The 14,608-nt window shown below is 27.9% G+C and overlaps 3 protein-coding genes across 4 annotated transcripts in view; 2 read left to right on the top strand and 1 right to left on the bottom strand.

Annotated features, from left to right (window-relative positions):
* LOC122511786 overlaps positions 1–14,608 on the bottom strand; it is a 92,453-nt gene that overhangs the window by 12,513 nt on the left and 65,332 nt on the right. The window lies entirely within an intron of this gene.
* On the top strand, positions 736–4,695 carry LOC122511908 (outer dynein arm-docking complex subunit 4-like). Its single transcript, XM_043627475.1, has 3 exons — positions 736–873; positions 2,555–2,833; positions 3,276–4,695. The coding sequence occupies exons 1-3, from the start codon at positions 740–742 to the stop codon at positions 4,693–4,695; spliced, it is 1,833 nt and encodes a 610-aa protein (XP_043483410.1). The 5' UTR covers positions 736–739.
* On the top strand, positions 7,380–13,425 carry LOC122511785 (complement factor H-like). The gene is made up of 9 exons (XM_043627265.1): positions 7,380–7,458; positions 10,441–10,534; positions 10,611–10,775; positions 10,965–11,168; positions 11,229–11,465; positions 11,582–11,740; positions 12,166–12,399; positions 12,485–12,643; positions 12,710–13,425. The coding sequence occupies exons 2-9, from the start codon at positions 10,453–10,455 to the stop codon at positions 12,904–12,906; spliced, it is 1,437 nt and encodes a 478-aa protein (XP_043483200.1). The 5' UTR covers positions 7,380–7,458; positions 10,441–10,452; the 3' UTR covers positions 12,907–13,425.

Here is a 14,608-nt window from a genome sequence, read left to right as displayed (position 1 = left end):
TTGTTTTTATTAATAAATATTGTTTATTTATTATTTTTACTCATTTTGATTTTTTATATTTACTTATATCTATATTTTTAAATATTTATATTTATTTATTTATATTCTACATTTTTTTTACTTATTTTTATTTATTTATTCATATTTATTTATATTTACTTGTATTTACTTATATTTATATTTTTATTTATTCATATTTATTTTCCAAACGAAATTTTTTACACTAAAGTAATAAAGAAAATTTGAAAAAAATTTTTCCTAAAAAAATTGGTTTAATGAAAAAAAAAACAATTGACCGAACAAATAATAATAAATTACAATCAAAAGTGACAGTTATTACTCTCAACGTTCAGAAATTGAATTATTTTTCACTCTCATTCTATAATTTCCATATGACAAAAAATATATAATTGAACAGTAAATAATTTTCATTTTGTATTCAATATAATCGAGAAAATTTTTTATATCTAAATAAACAAATTGAATTATTTTTAATTAATGAAAAATTTAAAACAAACAGATTGAGGTATTTTTAATTAATGAAAAATTGAAAATAAACAAATTAAATTATTCTCAATAAATGAAAAAGTTTTGAAGAATAAAAAGACATTTATAAAATGGTTATTGGGAAAGATTTAGTTTTTTGACAATCAATATTTATTGACAATATTATAATAACAAAAGTGATAATCCCAAATGGTTTTCAAACACGAGTTCAAAAGATAAAAATAATGATCCAATGTCTGCTATCGCGAAAGTTGAAAAATCTGCTCAACACGTGGAGAGGGGTAGGAAAAGTTTCAAACATTTACACGGCAACGATCGACATTATGCAAAATTGTTGCATCGAGAAGCTGATCAGTATTACTTGAGGTTAAATAAATTTTTAATTAAATTTCAAAAACGAGTCTTTTCTTCTGCTAATTTTATTTAATTTCAATATTAATAATTTATTTCACAGTTTTAATAATTATATTCACTATTTTTATAATTATTTATTATAATTTATTATTATTATTATTATTATTATTATTATTATTATTATTATTTGTTAATTAAATATTAATTCACTTATGAAAGTTTTTAATAAATAATTAATTTAAAATGAAATAGAAATTGAAAAAAAAAATATTTCCTTTTCCCACAAATATTCTCGTTCTTAAAATTTACATTTCATTTTAGTTGTAAAAAAAAATAAATAAAAAAATAATAATAATGCAGTAAAACAAAAAAGATTTACAACCGTATAAATATGAAGGCATGTTTATTAGTTAATAAAAAAGAAAAAAAAATGATAAAAAAAAACCAGTGCTAGAAATCGTGTACTTATTAAATAATACCCTTGTGGATTTAAAACCATCTCCTTTCGAGATTATATTTTACGATTTGTGCCCATTTACTTTGTTAATAAAAAGTGAAACTTATGAAAATTATCCTCGTGAAACTAAAACACACACAAAAAAAAGAAGGAAAAAAAAATCCTAAAGAGTTTGGAAAAAAATTACATTTTCTCGCATTTCCTCATAAAAAAAGAGAAAGGAAAACTATTTCTCCTAGTCGATTATAAATCATAAGGGTGTAAACTGTACATTCTTAATAAAGGTCGTAAATTATTATTAGCTGCAAAAAAAGTTTTTGAAAAAAAATTTCTGTATTGGAAATGAAGAAAGAGTTCTTTGTTTCAATTTTCTTAAATTGCTTGCTTGTGTGAATTACGAGAATAATAAATTCTTGTAATTTATAATTTTTCTTTTTCGGTAAACTTCAATTTAAAAAAATTTATTTTCTAATATTTAGTTTAAAAAATTTTTTTGTTTTACAATTTTGATATGCCATTTTTACCTACTGAGGGTAAATGTTAGTATATCGATTATGTCTCTTTAAAATGTCACCGTCTAGTAGTTATGGTTACGAAGATATAAATAACCGATTTTACGATCGATAAATGTAGGATTTTCATTTATCCACTTACGATCATGATGTCATTTCGAAATGGCACCTTAATGTTTGCTATCGATGGTTATTACAAATAACGGGTATTCTAGTCCATAATTGCAGGAATTTACTTTACCCACGCATGATAAAAATGGCACTTTCAAAACCATAATTTTTTAGTTTTATGGTTATAGCAATCAAGGGGAATTATTATTTACAAATAGCAAATTTTATTGTTGATAACTGATAATTATAGAAATCTTCTTTACACTTGGTGGTTAAAAATGGCACCGTATATTCTTTATGGGCAATAAATTTGAAATTTTCATTTACCCTCACTCGGTAAAAATGGCACCATGATATCTGCTATATTAATAATAACTATTCTATATGTAATCTAATAGGTGCCATTTTTACCAGTTGAGGGTAAAGGAATGAAGAAACTTTACCCTCAGCCGGTAAAATGGCACCCATTAGATTACAAAATAGAATTAATACCAGACATTACTATCTTGAAAAATTGACCAGAATTTTTAATTTCATAAGTGAATTTTATTTTACTTGGAAAATTTTTTTTATCCATTGTACTTAAGAGTATACATGTGAGCATATATTGCAGAGAAGATTACGAGATGGCTTTGAACCTACATCACAAAGCAGTGAATATGTATCCATCAGATAATAGTAGTCATAGTGTTGCTGTAAGGGGGACAACGTCAGCCGTAAGCTCAACAGTGGCTAATCCGTCGTCGTCATCGTCGTTGGCTTTACGGAAGCTTTTGCCCAAGGCACAAAATGGGGTAAAATTGTCCACGACCTTATCTACCCCATTGGCTGGGATTGAGAACATTGTCAAACAATCCACCAATCCGTCTCGTGACTTTCCCGAAATTCTCCAGTATGTACAGTGAATTTTATTAATTAAAATTACTAAGTTCATCAGATCATATCCTAATTTTAACTTTTAATTAATTATTTGAAGATTTTTGTTGATACAATATGCCGCAAGTGTGACAACGCTTGCGGCATATTGTACGAACAAAAATCTGTAAATGTTTGTAATTTTTCCCTAAAGTTCCTAAAGTCTGAATGCCCTAATTTTCACCAACTTGGTTCTTAATTCTTTTGGCTACTATTTGATGGTTAATACAACCCTCTGGGGTATTCATACCCTAATTTTTACCAACTATGTTCTTAATTTTTTAGCTACTATTTGATGGTTAATACTTAATTTGATTGGGGACCCCAATAGTCAATCTATTGTTTTTAAATGTACAAACAAAATAGTTAGAAATAGTAGGAAAATAGTTAGTATAATGAGATTCATACTAATTCTGTTTTATTGAAAGGTTCTTGGATCGGAGGGAAAGAATCAAAAAGCTCTCATCATCAATGTCGAGCGACATGGTGCAAAGAGTGTCACGCACCCAAATGATGCAACGTCAATTATTGTTCCAAGCAAATACCAGTTTGACAAATCTCAAAGAACACTTCATCGCCGGTGATGTAGATTCAACGTTAAAATTAGCCAGAGAGATAATTTTCCTCTCATCAGGATTGGAACTACCCTATCGATATCAAGTCGAGGCTTACAGTTGTCTGGCGCTAATTAACGTTTCCCAACGAAGACACGATCGTGCAGTAAACAACGTCTCACAAATGATCAATGCTGCAAGAGCCTCAGGCAATACTGCATTGTTTACCAAATCTCTAGTGATTTTGGGCGTCGTACACATCAGCTTTGATCACTACGACGCTTTGTCTCGAGCATGGAATTTCCTCCTACCGGAAGTCAACGATTTAGTGCCAAGGGCGTGGATTCATCACGAAATTGGTCGCTGCCATTTCGAATGTCAAAGATACTCACAATCATTACAACTATCCATAGAATGTCAAAAACTCTCCCTATTATCGAATTCAAAAAAATGGTTCCGTTACGGTCAACTATTAACCGGACAATCATTACTAAAACTCGGTCGTTTTGAAGATGGGCTAAAAACTCTAAAACTTGTCGGAATAATCACAGAGGAGGTGGGCGATACAACAACTTTGGAGTACATCCGAAGTCTTATCAATCAAGTGTCGGGAATTTTAACCCAAGGCTCTGGTGAAATGGCCAATGTAGTTTCATCGATCGACTCCTCGAGGGAAAAGAAAATTCTAAAGGATCGTCAGTCTTTCAGAGAGTTCTCCTCCTCAGCAGATAAGACGTTCGACAATGAAATCAGTTCAATAAAAATAGACAACATTGAGGACCATCACTCGATCACTACAAGTGACCATATTGTCAATGAAGATTGCGATCTCGACTCCATCACAAGCAGGGACTCTGATAAGACATACGTCATTCGAAAAGACCAATATCAAATTCTCGGTGAAAATTCTCCTCGTGAAATACCATCCCCCTCATCATCTTTAGATCCCTTTCACTCGAGTCACTCTCATGGTGACTTTTTTTTTCAACACAATACCTTGCAGAATGATATTCTCTCTGCGATGATAGAAAATCAAAATGATGGGTTTGACATTGATGACAGTATAGCAATAGAAGAAATTTTGGTAGATAAATCAATTGTGACAAACAAAAATGTTGTGGAGAAAAATGATCAAAGTTCGTTTTCAAGTTATTCTAAATTTCAGTACAACAAGGAGGCGAGGAAAAATATTTCTAAAAATAGCATAACATCGATATTTCCAGATGAACAAAAGTTACTTCTTATCGATAAGAATTGGCGATTATTTCTTGAGAATAAAAATTAATGTTACTGAAATGATTTATAATGGAAGTACAAAAGTTTTTACATCATTTTCTGGGTCAAAATGACAATTAAAGTCGATTTAATATTTGCTTTTCGATTTCATTCTTATTCCCCCCCCCCCTTTTTACAATTTACTTAAAAGAGCATTTAAAATTGAATAATTTATTAAATTATTAAATTATTAAATAATTAATAATTAAAAGCATTTTTAAGTATTCAGTCTTCGAACTCGATAATTAATTTTAAAAAAGTTGCAAAATGTAGCTTTTAAACTAAAAAAAAAAGTAGTAAAAAAGTAGCTATCGAAAAACTTGACGACCAAAAAAAACTCGTTTTAGATACTTCACAAAATTGACAAAAATTCCATTCTATATTTTTTATTTTCCTGACTTTTTTCCAATTTTGATAAAAAATATTTACTTCTTTCTTATCTCGAACTAATAAATTGAATTCCTGCAACGAATTTTATTATTCATGAAAGAATTTAAATATTTAGAAAAATAATTTAATTCCTGCGAATAATTTTATAAAAAATTTTAAATACTTCATTTCTTTCGACTAATTTTATGTAAATTCTAATTTAAATAATTGACTTCTTAAGAAATTTTTATTATTCATGAAAAGAATTGAATTCTTGTGAAGATTTTTACAAAAAAATTTTTAAATAATTTAATTCTATTTGAAAATTTTACGAAAATAGTAAATATTGAAAATCATTGAATTGCAAAAATTTTTTAAAAATAATTAAATTTTACAAAGAATTCTATTAAAATTTTTTGAGAATAGAAAAATTAAATGTCTGTGTGGTATTTTATTAAATTTTTTTAAAACTAATTGAATTTCTAAAAAGCATTTTATTATTTAGGAAAATAATTGAATTTTGCAAAGAATTTTATTAAAATGCCTCAAAATAATTAAATTCTCGGGAATCATTTTATTAGAATCTAAAAGAATAATTGAATTATTTCAAAAAAATGTAATTAAAATTGTATTTAAAATAATTGATTTCTTTCGAACAATATTATTAAAATATTTGAAAATAATTGAATTCCTGTAAACAATTCTAATATTTTTGTAAATAATTGAATTTTTCCAAAGATTTTTGAAAAAACATTGTTTTAAATAATTGATTTTATTGAAAAATTGAAATTAAATTTTTAAGAATTTCATTTTTCAAGCAAATCCTGTAAAATTGTATTAAAAATAATTGAAATCATGCGATGAATTTCATTATTTATGAAAATAATTGAATAGTTGCTAAGAATTTTTATTAAAATTTTCAAAAATAATTGAATTCTTGAGAAGAATTTTATTATTCATAAAAATAATTGAATTATTGCGAAAAATTTTATTAAAATATTTAAAAAGAATTGAATTTATGTTAAAAATTTTGTTTTCTTTAAATAATTGAATTCTTTATAAGAATTTTATAAACATTGTTTTAAATAATTAATTTTTTCGAAATATAATAAATGTTATATGAAAATTTTAATTTAAATAATTGAATTATCGTGGAAAAACTTTATTTATGATAAAAATTGAATTTTTCGGTTAATTAATTTAAAATAGTATTAAAAATAATTGAAATTCTTCGATGAGTTTTATTATTTATGAAAATAATTGAATTTTGGATGAATTTTATCAATTTTTTTTAAATAATTGAATTCCTTTGCGAAATTTTATAAAAATACTATAGGTATTAAAAATAATTGAATTTCGAATATTTTTTGAAAATAATTGAATCGTTTTAAGGAATTTGATTATGATTTTTGAGAATAGTTTTTTGATTTCTAGTATTAGCGAATTTAAAGTAAATTCTTAAAAAAAAAAGAAACAGAAATAGTAGCTTTTAGTGACTGAAATCTAAAAAACGTACCCAAATAGTAGCATAACGCAAAATAGTAGTAAATAGTAGGTTTTAGTAGATGAGTGCAAAGCCTGTATTTTTTTAATTATCAAAAAATTCTTGCTGTAAAATTTTTGCCAAAAAGGGCAAGTCAAAAATTATTCTTTCAATTTCAACTTTTGGTTTTATTTGTAATTAAGTTCCATTAGAGTTCTAAGTTCTTTCATGAAAGTATTTTTATTAAATCTTTGTATGGTGTGCTTCAAAGTTTCATAAAGAAAAATCAAGATTTTTATTTCTTTTTTTCCTTATAATTTTCTCTTTTAATTTTTCATTACGAAGCTCACATATATACAAAAACAACAGATGCGTCTAATGGGAATTTAAATATCGTGAATTATATTATTTAGTCTCGAAAATATTTTGTTCAAAATGTTCATCGTTTTATATATTCAGATGTTGTATACGAATCGATTATATAATAATTGAACATACATATACGAATCGTTTATACAATTGATTGATCAAAATTATAAATTAATGATGGTAATCATAAAACAATAAAATCCAGGGGAAGCAAAATTTAATGCGAATCTGTTATCAGGAATAAAATACAGATTCAGATAATGTGAAAATAATTGATTTTGAGTATAATATAATGAAAATGAAGAATGTCAAAAAGATTCTTCATAATAAATTTTACTGTTTTAAAATTTTGTAATGGTGGAAAAAGTAAAAGTAAATATTTTTCTTTTTGCGAATAGATCATTTTTATCGAACTTTTTATTTGTATTTTCTGTCCAAAGTCACGAACGTGAGGGAAGATATAAATTTGGAAAGTAATAACAGACTATGCAGTTTGTCGACTAAAGTCTTACATAACTTTCAATATATATTTGAAAATTATTTTATAAACTGGTATGTACTTTATACTTATTTCTGGGGGTAATTTGGCACAAAAAATTTGGGGTAATTTAGCATAGTAGTCTTGGGGTAAAGTAGGATAGAAGCCTAGGGGTAAAATAGCATAAAAACCTACCCAGTGAGAAATTGACAATAGACTTTAATCGGTCCAATATCGGTCCAATATTGGTTGCCGTGCTGGGCGCCGATTGACTCCCAATATTGGACCAATATGGGCTGATGCTTGGGATGTAACGGCATCGCCAATCATCGGTTGTCAATATTGGTCCAATATTGGCCGAATATTGGCAACCAAGAGAAAAAAATTTTTTTAAATAAATTTTTTTAAATTAAATAATAATAATAAAAAATTAATGTTTATAATTTTTGTTTAATATATTTATTTGTTTAATTATTTATTTTTAATAATTCATGTAAATAATAAATAATTTATTATTTATAAATTATAATTATTTAAAAATGCAGCAGCTATTAGAAAATAGCATTCTGCAAAAAAATTCTATCATTGAAAAATCAATGATAGGCGAGAGAAATCCGCGTCTTTAAATAGATTCGCAGATGATAGACAAGAGATATCCGCGTCATTAAACGGATTCGCAGATATACTCTGGTCTCGCGACGAATCTCTCGATACTTATATACACTGGAGTCGCCGTGTCAGTTGCGAGAACGGTTACAGCGTCCCTCTTGCGGCAGAGATAAGAATTGTCACGTAAACTGCTAAATCGCTTTACCGACCGCCTTATTATACCCGCAGTTTACGTGACAATTCTTATCTCCGCCGAAAGAGGGACGCTGTAACCGTTCTCGCAACTGACACGGCGACTCCAGTGTATATAAGTATCGAGAAATTCGTCGCGAGACCAGAGTATATCTGCGAATCCGTTTAATGACGCGGATATCTCTTGTCTATCATCTGCGAATCTATTTAAAGACGCGGATTTCTCTCGCCTATCATTGATTTTTCAATGATAGAATTTTTTTGCAGAATGCTATTTTCTAATAGCTGCTGCATTTTTAAATTATTATAATTTATAAATAATAAATTATTTATTATTTACATGAATTATTAAAAATAAATAATTAAACAAATAAATATATTAAACAAAAATTATAAACAATTATTTTTTATTATTATTATTTAATTAAAAAAAATTTATTTAAAAAAATTTTTTTCTCTTGGTTGCCAATATTCGGCCAATATTGGACCAATATTGACAACCGATGATTGGCGATGCCGTTACATCCCAAGCATCAGCCCATATTGGTCCAATATTGGGAGCCTTTATTGGACCGATGATCGGTCTCTTGGCTCCCAATATTGGACCGATATTGGACCGGTGAGAAATTTCTCACTGGGTAGGTGTAGAATGGAACAGTAGCCTTGGGGTAAAGTAGGATAGAAACCTAGGGGTAAAATAGCATTGAAACCTGGGGTCACTATACCACTATCTTACTTAATTTCTATCGATTTTAATAACATGGTTATTTTTTAAAAATCTAACAAAAAAATTCTATTCTTTCATTTGAAGAGAGTGTGATTTTTTGTAAACTAAGAAAAAAGCGGAAGGGTGTAGTCAAAGTGAAAAATTGATTTCAAACTGTTTTATCTTCTTTGATCGTTGTGTGTGAAAGAGGCACACTTAAATATTTGTGTGAATAAGTATATGTGAGTGTTTACATACATATAAGGAAAGAAGAGTCGACAAGGGTTAGAGTTTCAAAGAGCTACCTGTTGAGTCACCTATGTTCGATGTAATATCATATAGGCCTATCTTGAACTTGAAATGATAATATGGAAATGTAGAAATGTGCGCCTATGGATACATATCAATACGCAAATAATGTCAATAGAACAATGAAATTTTTATGTGAAAAATGCACATAAATTGCCTATCAACAGATGTGTGGAGATTAAAAAAAGTTTCAAGGTTTCTTATTGTGGGATATTAGCTCTAATAACGGTACGTGCTATATTACCCCAAAAATTAATGAACAGTTTTACCCCTATTGTACTGTGCTGTTTTACCCCTAAGTTATTAGGTAACTACGCTATAGTTTTTCCTTGCATATTGTGACAAATTACCCCGAGGTTACTGTGCTACATTACCCCTAAATTACTGTACAATATTACCCCTAAATTACTATACAATATTACCCCTAAGTTTCTATGCTACATTACCCATAAATTACTATACAATATTATCCCTAAGTTTTTATGCTACATTACCCCTAAACTATGCAATATTACCCCTGTCTTCACATATTTTTCAAATCCCTTCCTAAAATTTTCTTTCAAAAGCAATAAATGAACTAATTTTTAAGTTTTTTATTTTATTTTTCATTTTGTTAAAAAATATACTAAAGTGAGTGCTAATCGCAAACATATTTCAAATATTGTAAATATTGTTGAAATAAATTCTACAAGGTTTGGAAAGAAAACAAAAAAAAATGAATTGTATTTGAAAAAAATATATTATTGCTTAATGATATCGATGTCTCTTTTTGAATAGAAACAATAAAAAAAATTCGTTATTTCTAATTTAAATGAGCTCGATATTAAATAAACAAATGCAAATATATGTTTTTGAATAATTTTATACATTTATATGACGTTTGGATCTATAAAATGACAAGAATTAAATAAGATAAGAAAATATTGAAATTTAATACAAATAAAAAAATATCTGTTCACTATTTTCTAACATGACATTATGTTTTTTCTGTGTAAACAAATATGTCTCTAGACGTCATATAAAAAGCTGTGAAAATTTATTTTTACTTTAAATTCATTAAAATTTTCATTTTCTTCTGTTAAAGTACGAAAAAACATTGGAATTTAATTTAACATTTTTTTAAATTTTAACAAAGTAATATTTTTATTCATTTATTTTCTAAAATAATTTTTTCAATATTATTTTTTAAATATTTTTTTAATATAATATTTATTATTAATACTTGACTTTGAATATTTAGAGAAAGGAGAAAATGGCTTCTATTCTTATTAGAATCATTCTAATTGCCTGTTTCGTTTTGGAAAAGAATTTATTCAGTGAATCTCAAATGTTAGGTATGTTTAAAAAAACTATTTAAACATTTACATTTTTGTTCAAATCTGTTTTTAAAATTTTTTTTAATTTTTCAAGAATCAAAATGTGGACCATTAATGTATAAAAATGCAGAAGTTTCAATAAATGAGGGGCAAAATATTGCAAAAATAATTTGCAATCAAAACTATTCAAATCAAGGTGATGATGAAGTGCGCTGCATTAACAGAATTTGGTCTAGTTCAATAAAACCCAATTGTGTTCGTAAGTATTTCAGCAAATATATTTATTTTATTTTATGAGAAAATTTAATTAATTTTTTTTTGTTAAAAGATTAAAACTTATTACTACTTAGTACTTTTAAAATAAAATTTATTTTATTTTTAATTAAAAATTTAAAAAGAATGTTACCTTTTATAAAAAACAAAATGGTAAAAAAATGGAATATTTCAGATAACGATTGTTTAAAGTCGATTCCGACAAAGAATATTAAGAATGGACGATTCGAAATTTATATTCAAGATGAATATTTCTTGCACTATTCTTGCAACGAAAATTATGTACTGATAGGACGAGTCATTTCAATCTGTATCGACGGAAATTGGTCAACTCATCCACCTATATGTCGACTGAAAAGCAACGTATCCAATATAATAGGTATAAAAATTTAGGAAAAAAAAATAAAAAAAATTTGTTCACCGGAAAATTTGTTTACAGATAATAATTGTTTAAATAATTCTACACATTATACACTTGAAAATGGAAAAGTGTCAGACAGAGCTTTAGGAAAATATGGCGATTTACGCTTGACCTACACTTGCAATAAAAACTACAAGTTAATAGGATTTAGGATAGTAACTTGTATTGATGGAATATGGATGGATAAAGATCCATCTAGATGTGAGTTTAGCGGAGAGAGACAATATGGAACTACTACTGAACCAGCAATGATTGGTAGCTAATTTCCTTAAGTATTGCAAACATTTTCTTTTGAATCTCAAAAAAGTATTTAAGTATGAAAAAATAATTTCTTAAGAGTATTTTTAAAGGAAGTACATTTGTTTTTTTAGAGTGTGAGGCCTTTGAGTATAAAAATGCAAAAGTTGACATAAGCAAAACGGGCAATATTGCGACTGTAAAATGCCAGGAAAATTATACACTTTTCGGCAATTCAAAATTCTATTGTATAAGGGGAACTTGGCAGCAGAGGAATTACCCTTTATGTGTCCGTAAGTATCATTATTGGTACAAAAATTATATTTCCTTTACTGTTTGTTAAGAACCTTTAGGGTGGTGCCACAGGGCAAAGTTTACAGTTGGGTTTTATTTTTTACGATTTATCTTTATTAAAATCACTTTTTTACGATTTGTCTTTATTAAAAACCAATTTTTTTTCACTATGCGACATATTTGTTATTTAATTGTTAATTCTTTCGAATTTTTGTTTTAAGTTAAATATGTTTAGAGAGTGTTCACCCTGCGGTGGTGCCTCTCCGAATGGTACTCCGTGTGAGCGAGCTCGACTTATATACCCAGCGCTGTGGTGAGTCACCTCGCACGTGATTGGCCACAGAGCGTGAGAGAGGGACTCCCCACTCCACTTATTTCCCTTTCCTCCATAACGATACTTTATTTCTAATTCCACTTCTTTCAGACAACGACTGTTTACCAAATTCTTTCGATTTTGCTCTCGAAAATGGAAAATTGCCAGCTGCAAAATTAATTGATGATGAAAATATAAATTTAATTTACAATTGCAACGAAGGTTACAAACTATTAGGAATGAATACAGCAGTTTGCAGTAATGGAAAGTTGTTGAGTAAACCTCCTGTTTGTAAACCTAAAGAAGTAGAAGTGCATCAATCTTCTATTGAGAATCAATCAATAGGTACGTGAATGCTTTTTAGCAATCAAGAAATACTTGGGTTTTATCAAAGATTTAATTTTTGATTTTTTGTATATCTTAAATTCAGGTTGTAAATTATTCGAGTACAAAAATGCGAGAGTTAGAATAAACGAAATAGGGAATATTGCAAAAGTAAGTTGTAATTCGAATTATTTTCTCTATGGTTATTCGTTTTACGAGTGTATCAACGGAAAATGGGAGCAAGATAACTTTCCAAGATGTATTCGTAAGTATTTTTGTTTTAGTTTTAGTAATTTCTTTACACCCAATAAAAATTTTTTTTTCTTTTCAGATACTGACTGCTTTTTCATGGAAGAACGTTCTATTCAAGATGGAGAAATTTTGAAAACATCCTTCGGAACATTTGGCGAGGTAAATGTGATTTATGACTGCAATATAGGGTACAATCTGACGGGAAAACGAATGTCGAGCTGCTATGATGGAAAGTGGACTAGTGATCCTCCTGTATGCGTCTTAAAAGATATTTAATTTTCTAATAATCGGGGGGATTGGAAGGAATTATGGGGAAATTAATTCTTCGATCAAAGTGAAGTAGATTTATAGTTACAAGAAATTTTGTGTTTTTGATTGTATTAGATTGTAAGTCTTTGGTATGTTGTTACATAAAGTTTGATGAAGAGTCATTCAAGGAAATATGAGCGATTTTGAAATAAGTATAGGAGAAGGCATGTTGAAATTGCTAGTTAATACTTAGATGCAGAACACTTGGCGTCTCTAGTTAAGTCCATGAATAGCGAGACTTGAGGAATGACGCTTTCAATGTTGTACAACTATTTTGTTATACTCCCACCATTCACGACCACACGAATTCTTAGGAAAGCGTATACCAACTTGTACTAAACTAACTTTAACTTCTCCTGTTTCTAAAGGAAAACAACAATGCCTCCTTTCACTTCAATGACAACAAGAAAGGAAATTCTTTTTAAGTTTTAAGTTGACAATTTTACTTATTTGTTGGTTCGTGTAAAAATATAAATTCATCAAAAAGAATTTAAGTGTTTTTGTCACTATTCCTAATTCCTTAACAAGTTTTCCAATAAATAAATATTTCTCTACATTGGAGTGGATACTAAATATGATTCATGTATTATGTACAAAATCTGTAGTCTCGTGACCAACTTTCCGAGAGAGAACTTGGATGCACTGATTGTCGCATTAGATAACTAGTCACTCACTCACACTCTCTCTCTCTCTTCGTCCTGACAGTTTCTTGATATATCGTTGAGCCGTACAAATAATGCAAATTGTCAAGTCACTTGTCAATTATGTAGGTACATCCGGTTTCTACAGGACAGGAACATCCCATTTATCTTCTCTATACTAACAATATACGTACAACATTAAACATACATTTCGCTATTATCCTAACAGAATAATCGATCTCTTTTTTACAACGATTAGAATTTAACTTTAAACCCTTCTTGTACCATCGTGATGGGGCAATTTTTCCCGACAGTAAATGAATAAAGTTGTTGAAAATATTGAAAAATTAAATTTTCTAACTCAATGCTGCTTTACTGACTTCTGATATGTTATTTGTCCAATACTTGTCTAAACATAAACAACAGATAAATGCTGAAAAATTTCGAACCTTGTAAATAATCGGTTATGTAATCTTAAACTGTCAATTAAAAAAAATTTCACAACGATTTTTGGTCTGAAACCCATAAGTCCTGAAAACTTACGAATCTTTTTAAATACAAGTTATGTAATCTCAAACTGTCATAATTAAAATATTTCCATTAAATAACGGATTTTTGGGTAAAAATAGAAAAGATTTATTATGTATGACAAAAGAAATATCTTAATATATAATTTTACGCGTTACATCGAATTAATATTATACATCAACATTAATTATCCGAAAAAATGATATAAACCATTTTTTGCCCGACGTTGATTAATTTACAAAAGTTATTACAACTTTTATGATAATAATCTTATCAGAATGAGGAAAAATTAATTGGATCACAAAAAAAAACAGAAGACACCCACCATTCGTGACCTCTACCCCTCCCTTCGAGAACAAACAAATTGTCAAATAAACGGATTTCAGGGGATTTAGAGAATCGTGGTGAATTTCCCTCGGAAAAAACAAAGAAAGAAAAAGTAGGGGAATAAGTTTTGTGTAATCCTCGTGAAATATTGATAGAAAACAGATTTTTCCTGT

The sequence above is a fragment of the Leptopilina heterotoma genome, unplaced genomic scaffold (genome assembly GCF_015476425.1).
Source record: "Leptopilina heterotoma isolate Lh14 unplaced genomic scaffold, ASM1547642v1 Lhet_90, whole genome shotgun sequence".
NCBI classification, from domain to species: Eukaryota; Metazoa; Arthropoda; class Insecta; order Hymenoptera; family Figitidae; genus Leptopilina; species Leptopilina heterotoma.
The sequence above is the reverse complement of the archived record's forward strand: the minus strand, read 5'-3'. Positions and strand labels throughout refer to the sequence as shown.